We start from the raw sequence: 18642 nt of genomic DNA, 5'->3' as shown, positions 1-18642 counted from the left end.
TGTGGAGTCTCCTTCTCTGGAGACATTCAAAACCCGCCTGGACGCCTTCCTGTGTAACCTCACCTAGGTGTTCCTGCCCTGGCAGGGGGATTGGACTAGATGATCTTTGGAGGTCCCTTCCAACCCCCAACATTCTGTGATTCTGTGTGCTATGGGAACAGGTCTATGGCTGCACAAGCATCATGTTCCCTTCTGCAAAGCGGTGGCATATTTTTTGTCTTAAATTGTGGAGTAGAATTAACAAAACTCCTGTAAGTGTAAAAAGTGTTGCTTCCTTATTTGCGTGCCATAGCATATTACTGTTACACATTCAGCTTTGGATTTGTAATATTTTTGAGAACTAGTTCTTAAAAAACAAAAACAAAGGGAGAGTGGTAAGTTTAAGCTGATTGAGTGTCCTTCGGTTTTGAAACAATGATTAAAGCACAGAAAGATCCATTAATACCTATTTATGATCTGTTTCTAGAGTAATTCCAAGCAATTACTATTCATATGACTCAAGCACCTAGGCTGAATTCTAGCCAGGCAATAAAAGGAGATTTTTGTCATGTCAGAGAGACTCTTGAGCAGACTTGGAGGAAAATACCAATCAACTGTTAGCATGATAAAGCCATGCACACACTAACTCAGTTTCCGGAGCTCTTGACAACTCAGGAAACATTCAGACTGGAAAATCAGACATAAACCAGCACATTGGTGCAGCACTGCTGGCTCTGTAATGTTTGGGGTTCCCTGCAGGTACAGTGCACCTAGAGGCTGGAAAGAACTCACCAGTCTCCATTCCCTTTACTCTCAGCAATGAAGTATGAGGTGGTAGATGCCCCATCCCTGGAGACATTCAAGGCCAGGCTGGACGGGGCTCTGAGCAGCCTGATCTGGTCGAAGATGTCCCTGCTCATTGCAGGGGGTTGGACTAGATGAACTTTGAAGGTCCCTTCCAACCCAAACCGTTCTGTGATGCTATGTGAGAAATACTGATGCGAAGTTTCCTGCAGCTACACCAGACAAAGAGAGATGGACAGAGGCATACGCTGGCGAATACTCTTAGAGGTGAATACATGTTCCCAAAATCCCTTGCTCTCACACACTCAGGATCTTCCTTTCCTTTCTTCCCTTGTGAACTTTAAATGGGCTGAAGTCTCTTTTTTTGTCTTTCCCCAGTTCTGCTCCTCCTGACACACCTTTTCCCTCAATGTCTAATTTTTGTCTCCAGCCTCTCCTTTCCTGTTTGAGGCTTCTCCAGGGACCGGTGCTGCAGGGCAGAGCAGTCCAGAGGGAGGCTGGGCAAGGCAGCTGCAGACACTCAGTAACCTCTGCCAGATAAACCTTTCAACATCACACAGGTGCGTTGCTCCAGATTAATTCTAGAGTGATTAACCAGTTCAGGAACACAGCAGGGGACTGATTTTGTGTCCAAATGAGTGCAAGGAATATCAGGATATCTCAGCTAGCTTCTTGAGCAGCACCTGGGGGCCAGGCAAAATATCTGAGGGTGCTTAATGGCACCTATGCTTAGACACCCTGGAAGGAATTGTAGGTCAATCACCTCACAAGGGAAAGAAGTCCTCATCACAGCAAAAAATTATGCCCTTCAGTCAAGATTTACACTTCGGAAAATTCATTTTAGGTGAAGAAAGCAGAAAGGAAACAGGCAAGGAAATGAACAACCCTGCTTTCATAAAGCATTTTTTTTTTAATTTGAAAACATTATACAGGCATTACATTGCCACAGCCAGTCCATATAGGAGCATGCAAATATCAAAATGGAGAAAGGTTTGTTCAGCTTTTTGATGCAGGATTTGGGGTTGGGATTTTGTTTGCTTGGTTTTGGTTTTGGTTCATACTTCCATCTGCGGTGTCAAGATTAGTGTGCTTTATTATGGCGTTTAACAATAAAATCCTACCCATGGGGTAAAATTTATAGTTGTAGCTAGCGCAGGAATACTAAATGGTTTTAAAAAAAGGAAAGAAAACGATACTACACGCTTGTCAAAATGTTAATAGCACAAGTTAGCAATCTCTACACTATACATTGAAACTTCTTCTTATGACACAGTGGTGCAAAATTTTCAATTGCTTGGTCTATCATTGTGTGTTTTGAAAGTTTATAGCTGGAGCAAAGACAAGGTCTGTCTCCCAGTGAAGGTTTTCATCCAGCAGCAGAAAATTACATCGGTCTTGCCAAGGGCTGCTCAGGGCCAGCAGTATAACCGAGTTCCAGCTTGTTCAGGCAAGGAGCTGTACGGAACTCGAGACGTCCTGCGCCACGCGGAGAGTAGCTGCCAGTGAGAGAGCTGAACCTTTGCTGGTGCATACTGAGGTCTCGAACTGCAGAAAACAAGCAGGTAGAAGCAACGTTTTCCTCTACTAGATGTCAGTTTTTCAGTCAACACAGTTCCTTGTAAAGCTATACTGCTGTTTTCCTCAGCCAGGTATCCACCTTGCTTAACGGGAGACGCGGAGGGTGAAGCAGCCCCACTTCGCACATCAAACTCCTCCTGTGCTGCGAGTAACACAGGGGGTGGTGGCCGGGCGCAGAGGACACACCGGCACGTTCACTATTTATTTCCGTACAACAGAGCCTTTTAAAATAGCCTATAAAAACTGCTTCAGACGGCACCTCACAGCCACCCATGGATTGCAAATCTTTGTATGTAAAAAACTCCCAGCCCAGGGACCTGGCCGGGAAGATGACTCCTGCCCAGCTGTTTCTGAGAAGACTCTAACAAACATCTACAAATTAGTGTCAGAAAAATGAGGAGGGGGAGGTGGAAGGACTACAAACATTTGGCTTAAAAATAAATACTAATAGTGAAATTAACCAAAACAATTATGCAAAAGTAAGGAATTGTAAACTTGAAACAAACACACACGCACGCAATTCTCAAAGGTCTCAAGACCAACACGGGGACTAATGCTCAGAGAAAGGTATTTAATTGGTATAAAAGGTAGCAAAAAAGACTGAGATGACAGGTGCCCACCAGTGTGCCTCTGGGTACCTGAGGGAGCCGTGGTGGCTGTAACCAGAGCCCCTGCTCCTGGGGAAGGTATGAAACCCACCTCAAGTTGAAGCCTTCCCAGGGCTCGACCTGAGGATGCTTGTGGCAACTGCATGAGAGCTTCACCTGACCATGTGCTTCCCACCTGGACGTCCACCCCACAGACCTTACCTTGAAGTATCAGGTAATCTTTCTTGTGTGGTATTGTTTTTTCTTTGAATCCCATAAGATCTAGACTTTCCTTAATAACCCCTGAATATGGACTGTTTTTCTGTGGGAATACTTTTTTTTTTTTTAATCCTCAGTGATTTAAGAGAAAAAAGCTTGGAAACGTGAGTGCTAAAACGATTAAATAAACAGAAGGCAGGGAGAAAAGATCATACATTTGTTATGAGTTTAAAACCAAGCCATCTTAACCAAAGCTTTTGGGCTGCTTTTGGGCATGGTTTGGCAATACTGCAGACCCTTCCCTCAGCTGCAGCAGGATCGTGGCAGACAGCCTGAACACAGGGGGACAGAAATCACCTCTTCTTCTCCACAGCGAGAATAAGATACAACATACTTCTGCTGCTCAATAGCATTTTGGCATTTGCCACTTCACGTGTATTATGCATACATAGTTCTCCCAGTCTGCTTCAGGGAAGTCTCTTCTATATTAAAGCAGAACACGACTATAAAAGATGAATGTTACCTCAGCAGAAATTCATCCTGCTTGGTTGAACTGTGTGGCCTTTCTAATCTCTGGAGTACAGATTGATTTTTTTTTTCTTTTAAAAATAGAAATAGGTAAGTTGTATTTTTCAAACATGAAGACCTACATTTTCACTTGATACAGGCTTCTTCAGCAGAATAACATTCAAATAAAATTCATCTTCTATGCCCACAAGCAAAATATTCATCAACCCTGCTGTAAACTCCATTTTCAAATACAATGAATGTATACACGGTTTAACATCACTATTGTGTACTTCTTAATATTCTTCCTTCTGAAGATCTTGAAGCATTTTAAAATAACTTGGTCCCATAGCACCCCTGTGAGGTAGGTAAAATATCATTATTCCTGCATATACAGATCAGGAAAGTTAGCCACACAGAAGGTAAGCCATGCCCAAGATCATGCAGAGATACGGCAGGTCTGTGAATAAAACCAAGCTTTCCTTGATCCCTCTCCTATCTGTTAGACATAACGCCATCTCCCCTTCCTTAATTTTAAATTAAAAACAGATGATGTATGTTGAAATAATTAATTCCTTTTCTTGTGCTCTCATAAGAGCAAACGTGCAGGCAGAGGTGGATTTTCATAGTGGTGAGTAAGATTACTCCCATTCTGATAAGGCTCCTGGAGCAGAAGTACAGTTGTGGAGCACACCCTTACTATTTTCATATGTTCCCAGGAATGTAAGAAAACTGCTGAATTCTTCTGCTCGTTTGGTAGTTAATGAAAAATAATTGGCTGCATCCTGCTGGTATGGATGCCTTTGCACTAATGCAGCAACACCAGCAGATGGTCCAGTCTTTCTGCTCATGAATTCCTCACTTAATCTTCCTGATTTTTGCAATTTGTGGATTTTGGTGAAAACCCAACACATTTCTAAGTAGCTATTGTTAGAATAATGAACCGCAGGAGACTAAGCAAACTGGAACAGCAGAAGGCACCCTCGATGCACTGTCTAAAATAAGTGCCCTGATCCACATGATGTGTCATCTTACCACGGAGAGGTACAATACATAGGAAACTAGAAAATGTGTTTTTCTTTTTACAGATTAAAATTTAAAAAGTAAGAAATCTCTGTTAGTCATGACTACAGAGGAACTAAGTCCCTGTCACCTGATGCAGAACCTCAGCTGCTAGGAAATCTGCCATGGATCATAGAGAGGTCAATGCTCGAGTACTTCACTTCTGTGAATATAGAAAGGCTAAAATGCTCGCCTTATACCTATTCCTAGAATAGAGACGGATATTTAAGTTGTCCCTCCTCTGGATTCATGGAACAGATTACCTAGAAAGGGCAACCAGACAGATAGCAGAGATGAATTCATTGTCTTTCCCTCACCAAATCCAAGGTGCTAGCAAAAATGTGTCAGGGTGTCGCTATTACGAGTAACCCATCTATTTTGTGCAAACAAACAAATCTTAGAGAGAAATTAACAGTAACTGCACAAGTGTATTTGCTGTAAAAAGGCGGCTTTTCCACAACTGGTGTGGCTTAGGCATAATATCGCTCAGTGGTGCAAAACCACCCTTCTATGAATTTATTTTTGCAATTTCAGCTTATATTTTGAGTATCTTTCACAGGTAGTTTGACATTAACAGATTGATATATAGCAGTTTGTATTACAAACATGCTGCTCAAAACACAGTCGAGGGACTGGCATCTCCTTTGCAATGAACGCCCTGGAACAATTGATTTGTATTTTTATGAGCTTTCCTTATTTGCTACCTTGCAGCTCACCAATGTAACTGCACCTGGTAAATACCTTTCTCTATGTACAATACAGAGATAATGGATATACGAGCTCCACTGAATCATCAGTAGGTGATCAACAGCCCTGGGTTTAAGCAACTCGAACGTGAGGCTCCTCTTCTGTCTCCTGCCCCAGGCTGGTGTATGTTACAGAAGGCTCCAGCTGGCCGGTGGCTGGCAGGTCTACAACAGGTCCTGAAGGGTTTCGAAACTGCTTGTACACCCGAGGATCCTGGGCTACGTAGGTGGACGTGGAGGAGTAGAGCACCAGCCCAACAAGGATAGTGAAGAATGACAACAAGTAAAGTCCTGAAAACTAAGCAGAAGTAAGAGTAGAGTCATTAGACACGGCACCAGTTATTCTGAGCTCATGAAGACCCACAGATGGTGGTAGGTACAGATCCTTGTTTAGGCACAAAAGGCACAGAACAAATCCCCTATCACTGGGATGTCCATTTTTTATGGGAGTGTCCCTTTGAAAGCTGGTTTTCTCCCATCAGATCCCGTCTTCCATAACCAACAGCTACCTGACACCTTCCCATGGCCCAGGCATATTAAGTATTGGCCAGGTGGGACTTGGGAAAGCTAGATTCTGGTCACAGATCCAAAGCTGATTTTGTTGTGCTTTTAGCCAAACCAACCACCTCTCTGAGTGCAAGTTCCTCTGGCTCCAGTGTGGGGTACCATCACTCACAGTCGTCTGATAGGTAGCGGACAAATCTGAAGTTAGCTGCAGCTAAACCACAGGACTGTGAAGTATAACATGCCATTGGTTATATAAAAATATCATTAAATAAACATCAAAATAATGTAAATAAGCAGTTAAAACATACATACTATAAAAAAAAAAATAAAGGCACTTAAAAAGTCCACCTGCAGCTTCTGGGTTTGTGAACAGAAAGCAGATGCTAGAAGATTTAATGTGAGTTCAGACAGGATGAACTTCAGCTGCGAAACAGGCTCATGGTTGACCTTAACAGGTTTGAAAGTACGTCTGGAGGGCAGTTAACTGACAGCTCAAGTACGCATATTTTGGCACATAGCTCCATTAGATCAGAGGTCAGCCTGAATTTTCTGACATATCCAGACTCAGTGTGCCTGGCCTAAAAATACAGCACAAATAACCTTTTTGGCAACACGTTAGTCCTTGCAGGCAAAGGCAGTGATTTAAAAGTACAGACCATCAGATATTAACTTTAGATACTGGATTCCTGCTACAGGGGACACCAAAATGGCTTTAAGCCCACATGACTTGTCTCCTGATCCTAGAATACAAGTTATTTCCACCAGTTATTATTACACAAACAATGAGCTGCAACCTGTTATTAGCTGCTTCATGAGCTACTTCACTATTTTACATAAAGGTGTTTGCAAGTCAGGCCTAACTGACTACGGTGCTTTGATGGATGCCAAATTTGTTTCCTTTGGATCATTTTAGCATGGTACAAAATGAACATACTGGACTATATTATCTTGGAAGAAGCTTTTTAGCAATTCTGCTTTTCTTATTTAAAGCAATACTCATTGTGGTGAAACGAAATTGGACATAAGTTAACTTTGTAGTGATGTTCATCGGTTGTCATTTGACAACCTACAGAACCTGTGCCCAACTTCCCGCCTGAGGAGGCATTTGACTTTTTTACAGAATCCACAGTATCTTTGAAAGCTTTGGGCACATAACCCATAGTGCTGCATGTTTTTGTTTCCCACAGCTGGTATGCATGTTTCAGAGGGGAAGCACCATAATGGGGAATGTTTAAAGGGTAGGAAGCATTCTGCTTTTCATCAGCTGTTAATTGCTTTTTTCCAAGAATGTCACCAGGTCTTCACATGTCATCTGGCAGTATGATTTGATGTAATCGTCCAGCTGTCCCACCAGCCACACAGACAGCATTGAGCCTCATTGTGCCTATGCTGAAGGATTCCTCCCATGTGACACAGCTCTGAAAGGACTGTTTAGGCTTAGATCTCCCTCATGTGGCAATCAAGCCCAAGTCAATCATTTAAAAGCATTTTCCAACTGATCTCTTTTGCCTTTTTCAGCTTAAATTTTATTTCAGCACTTTTCCTCCCTTTTCCTCTTTGCACGTGAACTTGGGTACCACTTGGCAGCTGTGGGCTCGACTAAGCCAAAGCAAAACTTGGGAGCCCAACGCATCTCATTTCCCGAACTGGGAACTAGTTTCCTAGTTTCCCACTGTCCCTCCTTATGCCTGAATTTCTCACCCTGGCCAGCCAGCTGGCTTGCTCCACTGCATCACCAGAGTGCCAGCCAGACTTGTGATTGCCTTGTGTCCTGCTGTGAGGAACCTGTGGGGCTTCCAGCAGCTAAATGTGCCCTTTTTCTTGCTCTAGGAGCCGCCCAGCCAAAACCAATTCATTTTCATTTTATTTCGTGGCTCCAGCTCTACCACATCTCCCTCCTCCTGGCCATACCTCTCATTCTTCTCTCAGGGGCTTCTTGCCAGTGGGCTCTTTTGCCTGATAATATTCTCTCCATGGGAGTATGTCCCCCAGTGGCAGCTCTCCAGCTTGGGAGAACGGGTTTGGCCAAAGCTGGAGAAATCTAAACGAAGGCCTGTGACTCATTTGTCTTTGGTATCTATGCACAACTCATGCAAAGCGACCCGGATCCTGACAGGCCTATAACGATTCCTCCTTTACCTTCCTTAGAAACAAGCCAAGGTTCAGCCTGAGCTGTTCTCTGCAGCAGCTCTCTGCAGCACTGAAGCACAAGTGTTGTTAGTAAGGCTGATATAGGAATATATACTGTAGGTATATGAGAAATCTCTGTTTTTTGTCAATATCCTGTCAGATTGACCCCAGGCCCCTTGCAATCAATGGGTATTTTCCTCCTCCTAAAACAGCAGTGAATCCAGCAGTGTGGTGGAAGGATGAAGAATTAGTTCATCAAATCCAAAATTTGTTGTTTACTGTACTGTGTTCCTCAGACTCCAGCTGAAATATTTGTATTTTATTGAAGACAGGATTTCCAGGTACACTCTAATGCTATGTCTACATGTAGGTTTTGGAAGTTTTTTTTAATCTGGACCTGCAAACCTCATCTGCTGAGATTCACTATTAATAGGCAGTAAAAGAGACACATTCAAAACCAGCAGAAAGGGCTATTTCTAAGAAATTAAGTGAGAGAAGAACATTTTTTGTTGCTACCCTCTACACAACTGCAGTACCAAACCACAGGCTCTCAAGAAGTAATTCCTCTCTTTGGCTAAAAAGCTACTTGACAATGATATTGTGCTTCATTTTTCTGACTTATCTCTCACTTTCCACAGAAACATATTTCCTCTAAGAAAAAAATATTTTAAAAATATCCAGATTTGTATGTCTCTCCAAATCCCACTTCCCTCCATGCTAAACAGTATAACCATAAGCTGTTCAAAAAGTAACATGGTCAGAAATTGTTTAGCTCAGATTAGCTAATAGGTGTCACACAGCCTAGAGTAAGCAACCAAAAAAAAAACCTCATGTTTCTACATCATTAAATAACTTTGCTATAGATTTTGTATCTACACGTATAGGTACATATGTATATAAGCTTGCTTGTGTAGTTCATTGAGAAAGCAGATGACTTAGTGATTAAATCAACGACCTAGCACTTTCACGTCCTGGGACTGATCTTCAGCCTATGAATTTCTTTTGTGAATGAAAACGATTTTAGATGGCCCTCAGTTTCTTACTCATTTAAATGAGACAGTAACACTTGGTTACTTACTAAAGATGGGTTTACAGAATAAAAAAGGGCAATGGGGATATCACCCTCTGAGGAGAAAGCAGAGACCTCCTTTTCAGAGAAAAACTGTCTTAATTATACTAACATTTTAGATTTCATCACTGACACAAAAGGCATCTGCCAGAAGTTACTGAGTAGTCAAATCAAATAGCTAAATTAGCCCTACAGATCTCACCGTAGCTGCTCTGCTCCGACTTCCGGATGTCTATAAACACTTTCTCAACCAAAACTATTCAATACGGAACACACAATGATATTTGCAACCATTAAAAAAATCAGGAAAACATAAAAAACATGTCTCTAGACGTTATTTAATACCTGTGGTGAAAATAGCTTACACTAAGCTACCGATAATTTTCAGCATATAAAAAGCACATTTTAGGTGCCTGTCAATTTGAAGATAAACATACAAAGCAAATCCTAGGCAAATGTAATGAGATAACATGTACTGCAAGATTTGCTCAGCCTACCAAAACCCGCATTGATTCTGGGTGAGCGAATGCTTCTGCTGTTTCTCTCAGAGACGTTCCTTAGGGACCCAGTACCTGAATGCATTTGCCCAGCCAGGCTCAGCAGAAGAGTGAACGGCACCTGATGGCTCAGCTGCAGGAGGGGGGGTCTTGGTCCTCGCTCCCACCTGTGCTGCTGCAAAATCCACCACAAACCACTGCAGCAGAAACGTCTGGCTGGCCACAGAAAATACATGGTGGAATCAGCCTGATCTTCTGTTATTCATGCATAAATTCTTTTACATTAAAGAAGAACTCAAACATAGCTGCAGGATTTTTTTTTTTTAATAAAACACCTTGCAGCAGTGCTAAAGGCATCTGATAGCTTAAGATTTTTAAAAACCCAGAATGCACAATTAAGGCTTTCAAAATTCACTCTCTACTATTTCTTATCCTCTGCCTCTTCTTATCTCTCCATGCAAAACTTGTCTTTCATATACTCTTAAACCATTATGGCTAAAACACTACTACTATTTCCACTTGAGAGCCTTGTGCTTTAAAGTAATCCAGTTGAGAAGATCGGTGCAAAATAAACTTCTTGGTGGGGAGCAAACAGTGCATCTGACTTCATCGTTTTGAACAGTGATAAGGCAAGGGCAGTAGAAGAAAAAAAGAAAGAAAAAATCATTCAGAAGGCAGTAAATTCATGCCTGGGTCTAGAGAGAGTGAGTTGTTCTTCAGTCCACAGATCATGAATGCGGAAGGGAGAGCAGGGAGAAAGGGCACGGAAGAATCGCTGTCTCCCAGCTCAAAAATGCTGCTCTGACTGACTGACTGCTGCAGTGGGAATTTGCAGACAAGTATTTCTGACTGTCAGAGACGGCCACATCCACGTTACCACTGACACTAGGGCAAAACAATATCCAAAAGTGACAAAACCAGACAGATATGAGTCTCCAGAAAAGCCCAAACAAAGAAACTCAATTATTTGCTAATTTTGTTTTTTCACTCAGCTACCATGATAATGATCATGACCGTTATTATCTTGGTTATGAAAATGCAAATTCTCTTTTACTCTGTCTATTGAACTGGAAACGGTCTGCAGGAGCAGACTACTGGAGCTGCTGCGGCACTCCAGCTCCATTTGCATTTCACAACAGCAGCCATAGACTGAATCTCCAGGTAGGTAGTATGAAGCCCCACACCTAGCCTATGGCAAACTAACTCTGCTTTTTAAGTCTTCAAAAGGAATTTTTTGTTATGTGACTAACTGAAAATCTAGAATTGTCATGTTTCATATATTTGGTGATAAAGAATGAAATGGAATAACTACCCTTTCCCTTACCTCCTCTAGAAATTCTCCACATTTTGACAAAAATGAATAAAGAAGTCAGGTCTATGAATTCAAATATTCAATCTCAGAGAGAAGCTACCTCCCCAGAATCGCACTGATGAAGAGGGATAAAAATGTACGTATCAAGTGGAATTAATTTAGTCCCGTACTTCTGTTGACATCCTCCATGCTCTCCAGGCAGGCAGTTCCCACCAGTGTCTTATTCCAATCAGTGGGTCTGTGCAGTCTGATGAGCCTCTCTGTTTTCTGAACTAATTCTGTTTATAGCATACACTGCAGAGTCAATCAAAGCTAAGGCAAATAAGGGCTCCTGCACCGACTTATGTCTTTTCCCCCTGGGTAATTTCACACATGAGTACCTGAGCAGGCTGAGCTAAGGGAGTTAAAACCAAATTTCTCTCATTATCTTTTATATAGCAAACAGACACTTCCACTCGGTTTGATGAACCGATCGAGAAACTGAGCTTCTTTTCACACAGTTTTCACCTCCACTACAACAAATGAAGCTCACTGTGACCAAGCGCAGTTGTGGTATGGGATGCAGACATTCTCCAGCCGGCAGCAGTGCCAGGAGGAGTGAGGGATGTGAGAGCTCTGAACTCACACGGTGCTCTCACTTGTGTAGCTGGGTATTACAGACGTATTACTTTATTCATAGGAACGGGAGCCAGCATCCAAGTCATATCTCATAGTGCTCTCTGGTGACTCCCTCGGCTCACACCCATGAGGGTCTGGCCAAATTTGTCTTAGGCTGGGACTGTGACTCATTCAAACTGTTGCAGACTATTTTTGTACCCATCTGCAGGGAAGTTGTCTCTGTTTCTTCCTACCGGGGAGAAAGGGACACTCTCTGTGGGATTCAGAGTCTGCTCTGCTCTTTATCGGGAGAACGATCTGCTGGTTCAGCCTCAATTACTGGTGTCTGCCTTCAGGGCTGAGAGATAAAGACCCAGCTTTTGGCTGATGACTGATCCCAGGTGAGAGTTATGGGCAGAATATTTCCTAGCGATATTTAGACATCTTTCCAAATGGACTGCAGAACTAAGCTCTAGGCAGGTCATGATACATCTCTGTCATCAACAGAAATTGGAATGACCACTAACAGTGAAATACAGTATTCTGTAAAACCTGAGTGGCACCAAACACCAGAAGGGCTGCTGTGAGTTTTCCAGGCTGCGTTCAAACAGATAAAACTTGTCCACCTGAACCTTTATATATCCTGCCAGATCTCTCAGATCTTTAATCCAGAGATCCCTAAAGGGATGCAAACCACCGACATATGGTGTAGCATGCCTTCTGAGCCCTCCAACTGCAGGTACCAAGGGGTGCTGGACACCTTCAGGAACAATGATAGCTTCTGTGCAGCGAGTCTGTCTACTACCAGCAGGACTGCATTTTCTTCACACTTAAATGACCTCCAGCTATTTTCAAGGCAAACTGTGAGGACATAGTCTTAAGTGATGACTTAAGGTCCTATCTTGTGCTCTGAACTCAGCTGGGATGCAAAGTGAAATTTGTAGCTAGTTCTTCCACATCCTTGTTCTTTTTTTTCCTGTCTCTTGGCCATCACATATGAAGTTTTTCACTGGATGAAGGAGGCTTGAGCTGCAGGGCATGCCTCAACAGATCGTTGTTGCTCATGCCAGCCAGAACCCAGAGCAAGAAGCATCTGGCTTGCTTCAACGACAGTGAAAACCTGACATCAGCCGCATTGCCATTTGGTGAAAACAAAGAAGCCAAAGGAAGTTTTGCCTCTGTCATTTCACGCATGAGAGAAAGGCCGTACTCCTCAATTCCTGCTGCCTGCTTGCATCCTCAGCGTGGTCCAACTCAGCTGAAATGCTGCCCGTTACTACGGCTAATCAACTCCTGCTTATACTGAATTGCAAATGTTGCATAGAAATTCTGATGTGAAGTAATCATATGACACATTTTCTGTATTTTCCAGTTGATTCTCAAAGATCCTGCCTTAGTTCTTGCATATTTTACTGTAGTTAAAACAGTACTCCACGCCTTCTGTCATATAGCAGCACCCTCTTTTTCAAGTCCTTGCATGGCATCTGCTGGTGGGCACAGTTTAACTGGTAGGACTGTGGTGAGTGGGAAAGTCCTAAGCTCTTCGATGCTGAGGCTATCTACACAGGAGAAAAAGGAGGAGGGGGTTAACAGAAAAATGTCACCATAAATTCTGTTAACATCTGGGAAACTTCAGAGTTTTCTTGGAATTCATTGGTGGAATAAAAAAAAAATCATGGAGAGAACTGATAGCATTTGGAGAAAAATCTCAGAGGTTGATGTTGGCAGTTGTAAGGCAAATACTGGTTTTACACAAATCTGCATGATGTCATGCTTTGCAAATAGTATAATCAGAAAAAATTTATAATAGGCTGTCCTTTCTAAATACATGCCTGTTAGGGCAAAATGTTTGTGTGAAATAGCTTATCTTCCTTTCCTGAGAGCCGGGAGAGATGGGAATGCTGCTTCCTCTTCTGTTTCCCTTTGTTGCCTCCGCCATCAAATGTGGAGAAAAAATTAGCCTGTGTTCAGTACCCCTGCGGTACCAGCAGTTTGTCTAATTAAAAAGTGCAAGGTAGAATGAGTTCTGCAATCTGTTTTAATCTTATCTACATAGGAAAGTGATTTTTATGTGAAGTTAAAACACTTACATGACACTTCTCTAATTTCCTGTAAGCATTCTTACTGTGGGATAAAGGGACTTCATTTCTGGTTATTTTATATTAGTCACTTGGTGAGAGAGTGGTAAAGCAGTTATCCTTTTAAATGTTCTTAATACTAAAAGGAGGAGCACAACAGAAATGCTTATAAAAATAAAAACAGTTCCCCCTCCTCACTTTTACCTTTCAATATTCTTTTCTGTTTTGCTGTATCAGCCGTTTATCTTTCTGGTTTTGTGTGTAAGTATCATAGCAGCTGTCTGCTGTACTTGATTCTGTATCACTGTATATGAAGCTAACTGTCTTCAATGTGTTCAAAACCACGGTTACAATAATGGATTAATCTCGGATCCTTCGTTTATATTTTTCTGCTGAACCTAACAATATACTCCTGCAGTAATGCTCTCCCAGAACGTCATTCTTTTCTCCCAGCCACACAAACGGGGAATGCTCCTACGCTGAGAAACAAGAACATGCAGCTGCAGTTGCCCTCAACACGAGGGGCTATTTGAGCTGTCTGGAGGGACTCCGATACGGCTGTTTTGCATCAGGGCTCTCTGTGTTTTGGCGCGTTTGCTGCAGGCAACGAGGCCAAACTTCAGGAGCTCCGCGAGCTCCCAACCAAGTCAACTCACGAGACAGGAGCACAGGGGAATCAAAACGGAGAGCATATCCTAAGCTGTCAAATCCAGTCCCCCAATACTGCATACAGTCAGATCACATATTCCATCTGGCAAATAAGCCCTGTCCTCCTGAAAGCATTATTGGGGTTTCTGTCCATTCCCCCCTAATCTATTTGAAGCCTGTTCTGGGACCTTACTGCTACAATAGCCAAAACATCCCCCTAATTTCTATTAGTTTCCACCCATATGTTTCTATGTCTATAGCTCAAATAAATCTCTTTTCCTCCCTGTGAATTTATAGATTAATTTATACCATAGTCCCTCTTGGTCCACCAGAAATCAAAGCTATGCTACAAACAACAAACATTTTTTAGGATTTGCACATTAAGAATAATGCTAGCGGACACACACTCTGTCATGGCTTTGGAGCAGATAAGAGAAAAAGCTCTGCTTGTCCCTCTTGAGCTGGCCAAAAAACTCCGTAGCTACAGCTAGCAAAGTGCTGCCCTGTGATGGCAAGTTGTCCTGTCCTACGGCTTTAGCACTTCTCCATCAATACTAGAAACACCTGGTCTGACCCATTTGGAAACAGCTTTGCCACAACTGTGCTCAAATTCCTCCCATCTGTTGCCACAGACATTACCTCGCACTTCGTGCTTCATCGCATTTCTCAATGTCATCCAGTTCTTGTTGCCTGATTATTTTAATCCTTCTTCCTACTGAGGGTGCCAGAACTATTACTAGAGTCACTACACAAGACTGGTCTTCAGACCAACTCTTCAGGATCTCCAGCAGTGAGCTCCTTCCAGCAAGCTGTTTCCCTCTCAGCACATTGCCTTGTCCTTTACCGTCATTAGACAGTTTCTTAAGTATCTTCCAGTCTTTACGGTGCTAATCCTGTTCCTTAGCTTAATTGGTAATTTTCTACACTGCACCGTACAAAAGCCTTACAGGTTAGATCTACCATTTGACTTTTCTCTACAAAAATCTGTTAAATTATCAGACAGACATCAGATTTAGATCACACAATTTACCTTTTGTGAAGCAGGTTGCATTTTATCCAGTTTTCCATTTATCTTCATTTGCTTAATTACTCCTGCTTGGTGTCTACTTCTGATTTTAGTTTGTTGCCTACTTCGTATACAGTTCTTCCAACTGTCTATATTCCCAAGCTTGATAGTATTCAGGTTATTGTGCTCTGTTTCTACTTCTGATGTAGTTGTTTCCATCTCTATTAATTATTGTGCATTATCTTCAAATTTAACTCTCATCCTTACTGAATATGACAGAAGGTCCCAATTTTGTTTTGGTGCCAAACTAAATGTTGTTTAATTTTGGCCTCTGCTGTTTTTTGCATAGTGAAACTGTTTCTTCACATACAAGAACTTTTTGCTCTTTCAATTTCTTCTTCATTGTCAAGCGTGGTTTATCTTTTACAGCAACTGGTCTTTACTCCATTTTCACCTGCACAATATCAGTTTCCTTTTGTGATTATTCATTGTTCCTTGATTCATCTCTATTTATTTCTAACAATTTTTTAAAGGGATGGTTTGTCCAGTTGCATCTGGAGCTCTCCTTTACAAGTTCTCTTGTAAAAAATCCAGATTACTTCAAGTCAAAGCTATTTCAAAGCTCCTTCAGACTGATTATGAGCCTTTTAAACACCCGAAAGAGCCGATAGTTGTGCTTGCTAAACTTAACACATGCAGGGGCTGGGAATAACTCCAGAAGTTTACTCCAGTTAATTAAGATCAGTTGCTTAGCAGCAGTGCTGATGACAAGCATTTATCCCATATCATTGGTTTGAAAGCTTCCAGTTTATTGGGAAGGGGGAGTTTAGACAAAAAGAATATGCTTTTTAAAGACTTTCTAGAAGTTAATAAAACATCCTACTGCTTAGAATGAAAGCAGGTAGAAGTTACGTCTTCTGGCTGACATTATGTCTGCCTGTTGACCCATTCCTCCTTTGTGGTAGGAAATAGAAGGTAAATTGGATGCTTTACCCCTGTATGTATGTAGCATTCATTGATCTGTCTGGTAGGAGGCACAACTGGAGTAAGCACTTCAATTCAGTTAGTTAATCAAAACAGATTAATTCGTTAATTTACAATTTTACCTATGTTTCTTCCCAACCGCTCATGGACCATGTGGACGGCCAGGCATAATTCTTAACACGCTTCTAAAATATTCTACCTTCTTTTCTCGTAACTTCTGAAAACAAGGACTTGCTCAATTCTGCAAGAAATCTCCAAATTTATAATGCAGCTATTGCATTTAACTCTTACCATTTGCTTTCAAAGATGATTCTGTCTAACCCTCTGAGGAACTTCTAGCCTTTATTTCCATAGGCTAAGGTGGAAATAGTATTCAATTTGAAGAACTTTAATCTGAAAATATTTGTAGATTTTCAGTATCTGAACCTTATTTAAGCTTTTGAATGCAGCTGCTGCTTTGCTAATTCATTACTTTTTTGGCTGTCTCCTCTGGGTTGCAAATTATTGCTGAGGTATGTAACTTGACACATTCATTGTAATCCCTTGTCTTCAAAAGTATGCTTGACCTCGGAAATGCTGAGGTTCTCATTTATTTTTTTTCCCACAAATAATTATGAAGCTAAGCCTCTTGGCCTTTGTTTTCATATTCATTAAGTATCATTTAGAAAAAGTGTGTTGTTGGTAAGAGCCAGCTCTTTTAATAGGATGTCTTTGTTATGTTTTTCTGTCTGCGCTTTTTCTTGTAATAAAGAAAAAGGCAGTATTTGTTACAATATTTTTTGCTTTCTGCAGTCCATTTGAACCATTTTCTTCTTCTCTGTTCTTATGCACATGTATTGTTCCACTCTCCCAATTTGCCTTTTTCAATCCATGCTCACCAGCACCTTTAAAAACCAAATGGTTTTGTTGAAGATTTGCCATTCAAGAGTTAATTATTTCCATTAACAGGAAGATTTCCGCTAATATGTCTGCACTTACATATTGGGTAAGAATATAAGCACTTCACCTTTACCTTCCGCATGACTCCATTACTCTTTCCAAAACAATATTTGTTTCCTTCAGAGCATAAGAATTAAACGTCATAATGTACTCTCTGGTATATTCAAGACATCTCTGAACACCTTTTTCCTTATATTGAAATGCAAAAACTAATTCAAACAAGGTAATGTGAGATGACTCTTATTTGTCTCCAAGTGCTCAAAGCCCATAGTTACGATATTTGGCTGTTTGCATTTCTTAAAGATAATAATATTCAACTATTAACTCCAGATGAAAATGATTGATGAATGGAGGCCTTATGCTAAATGTAAGGATATTGTTGCATGTTCCACCAGTACAATGCTGTTGCCTCCCTTTGATGCTACAGTGCTCATGTGTCTGGAGTGTTGTAGAGCCTGGGGACAGAGGAGACTGGTGGGATCGCCTCTTCTGACTGCAGACAGCAGCACCTTCGAATTACATACAAAATGAAACAGCATCCTGAATTGCACACAGCCCCAGTTCCATAACCATTTCTCCCTGGTTCCCGAAACACAGTTCTCCCTTACCTACCTGGCTAAGAAAGCGATGAAGACTTGGGTATGATGGACTCAGCGTTCTGTAAGGAGTTGAAAATTCAGGTCCCATGACAGTGATGTGAATTATTATACCTTCTTCAAGTAGTCAAAGTACATTCCTGTTTATTTATCCATGTTTGATTCATTCTCCAACGACAATTATTTATTCAAGACACTTAAGAAAGAGTATTTTATAATACCTGAAAGCATTGCCGACCCTCAGCATAACATTGTCCATATAGAGAAATTTCAGTGTTGGACACTTAAAACCCTGTGGTTCCTCTTCATTTTGTATGAAAAATTAGAGGAAATAAACAGGTTCTATGCTAGGACTCAAAACCTTTGCTCATGATTTTGTTGGGAAAATAACTTCTTGCTATAAGGTAAGGAAACCACTTTCCCAGTGCCTTGTAGGTCAGAGCACTCAAGGGGTTCACTGCAAGCAAGTCTGACCATCAATTTAAGTAGATTGTATAGGTAGATATCCTATTTCTTTTCTTTCTCTGGAGACTGTCTGTGAACAGGCTGATTTTACACATTTGTTTACTACAGTTAACATTTACATTATTTTTTCATTTCATGTATTCTTTTGAGTAGTCAATATCCATTAAGTGCTTTGCTATCCAGTATGACCAAAGGCATTTTTTTTTTCCTGACTGGTTGGATTGTCAGTATAAACTACTTCTTACTGCAGTCTGAAATTTGTTCTATTTAGTGATTACATGAGTTTCAACTGGACTCAAGCATCTTTTACACAAATGAAAATTTACTTGCTT

General features: G+C 41.4%; 1 protein-coding gene across 1 annotated transcript in view; it reads right to left on the bottom strand.

The window, feature by feature from the left end:
* Window positions 1-3479: 3479 nt before the first annotated feature.
* The window catches only part of SLC35F1 (solute carrier family 35 member F1), a 238621-nt gene continuing 223458 nt past the window's right edge, over window positions 3480-18642 (bottom strand). Inside the window, exon 8 of the mRNA XM_065632013.1 lies at window positions 3480-5780. Within this exon, the coding sequence (XP_065488085.1) occupies window positions 5556-5780 (225 nt within the window). The 3' untranslated portion in view covers window positions 3480-5555. The remainder of the gene's footprint in view (window positions 5781-18642) is intronic.

This window comes from Caloenas nicobarica, chromosome 3 (assembly GCF_036013445.1).
Source record: "Caloenas nicobarica isolate bCalNic1 chromosome 3, bCalNic1.hap1, whole genome shotgun sequence".
Classification (NCBI taxonomy): Eukaryota; Metazoa; Chordata; class Aves; order Columbiformes; family Columbidae; genus Caloenas; species Caloenas nicobarica.
This window is presented reverse-complemented; position numbering and strand designations above follow the sequence as displayed.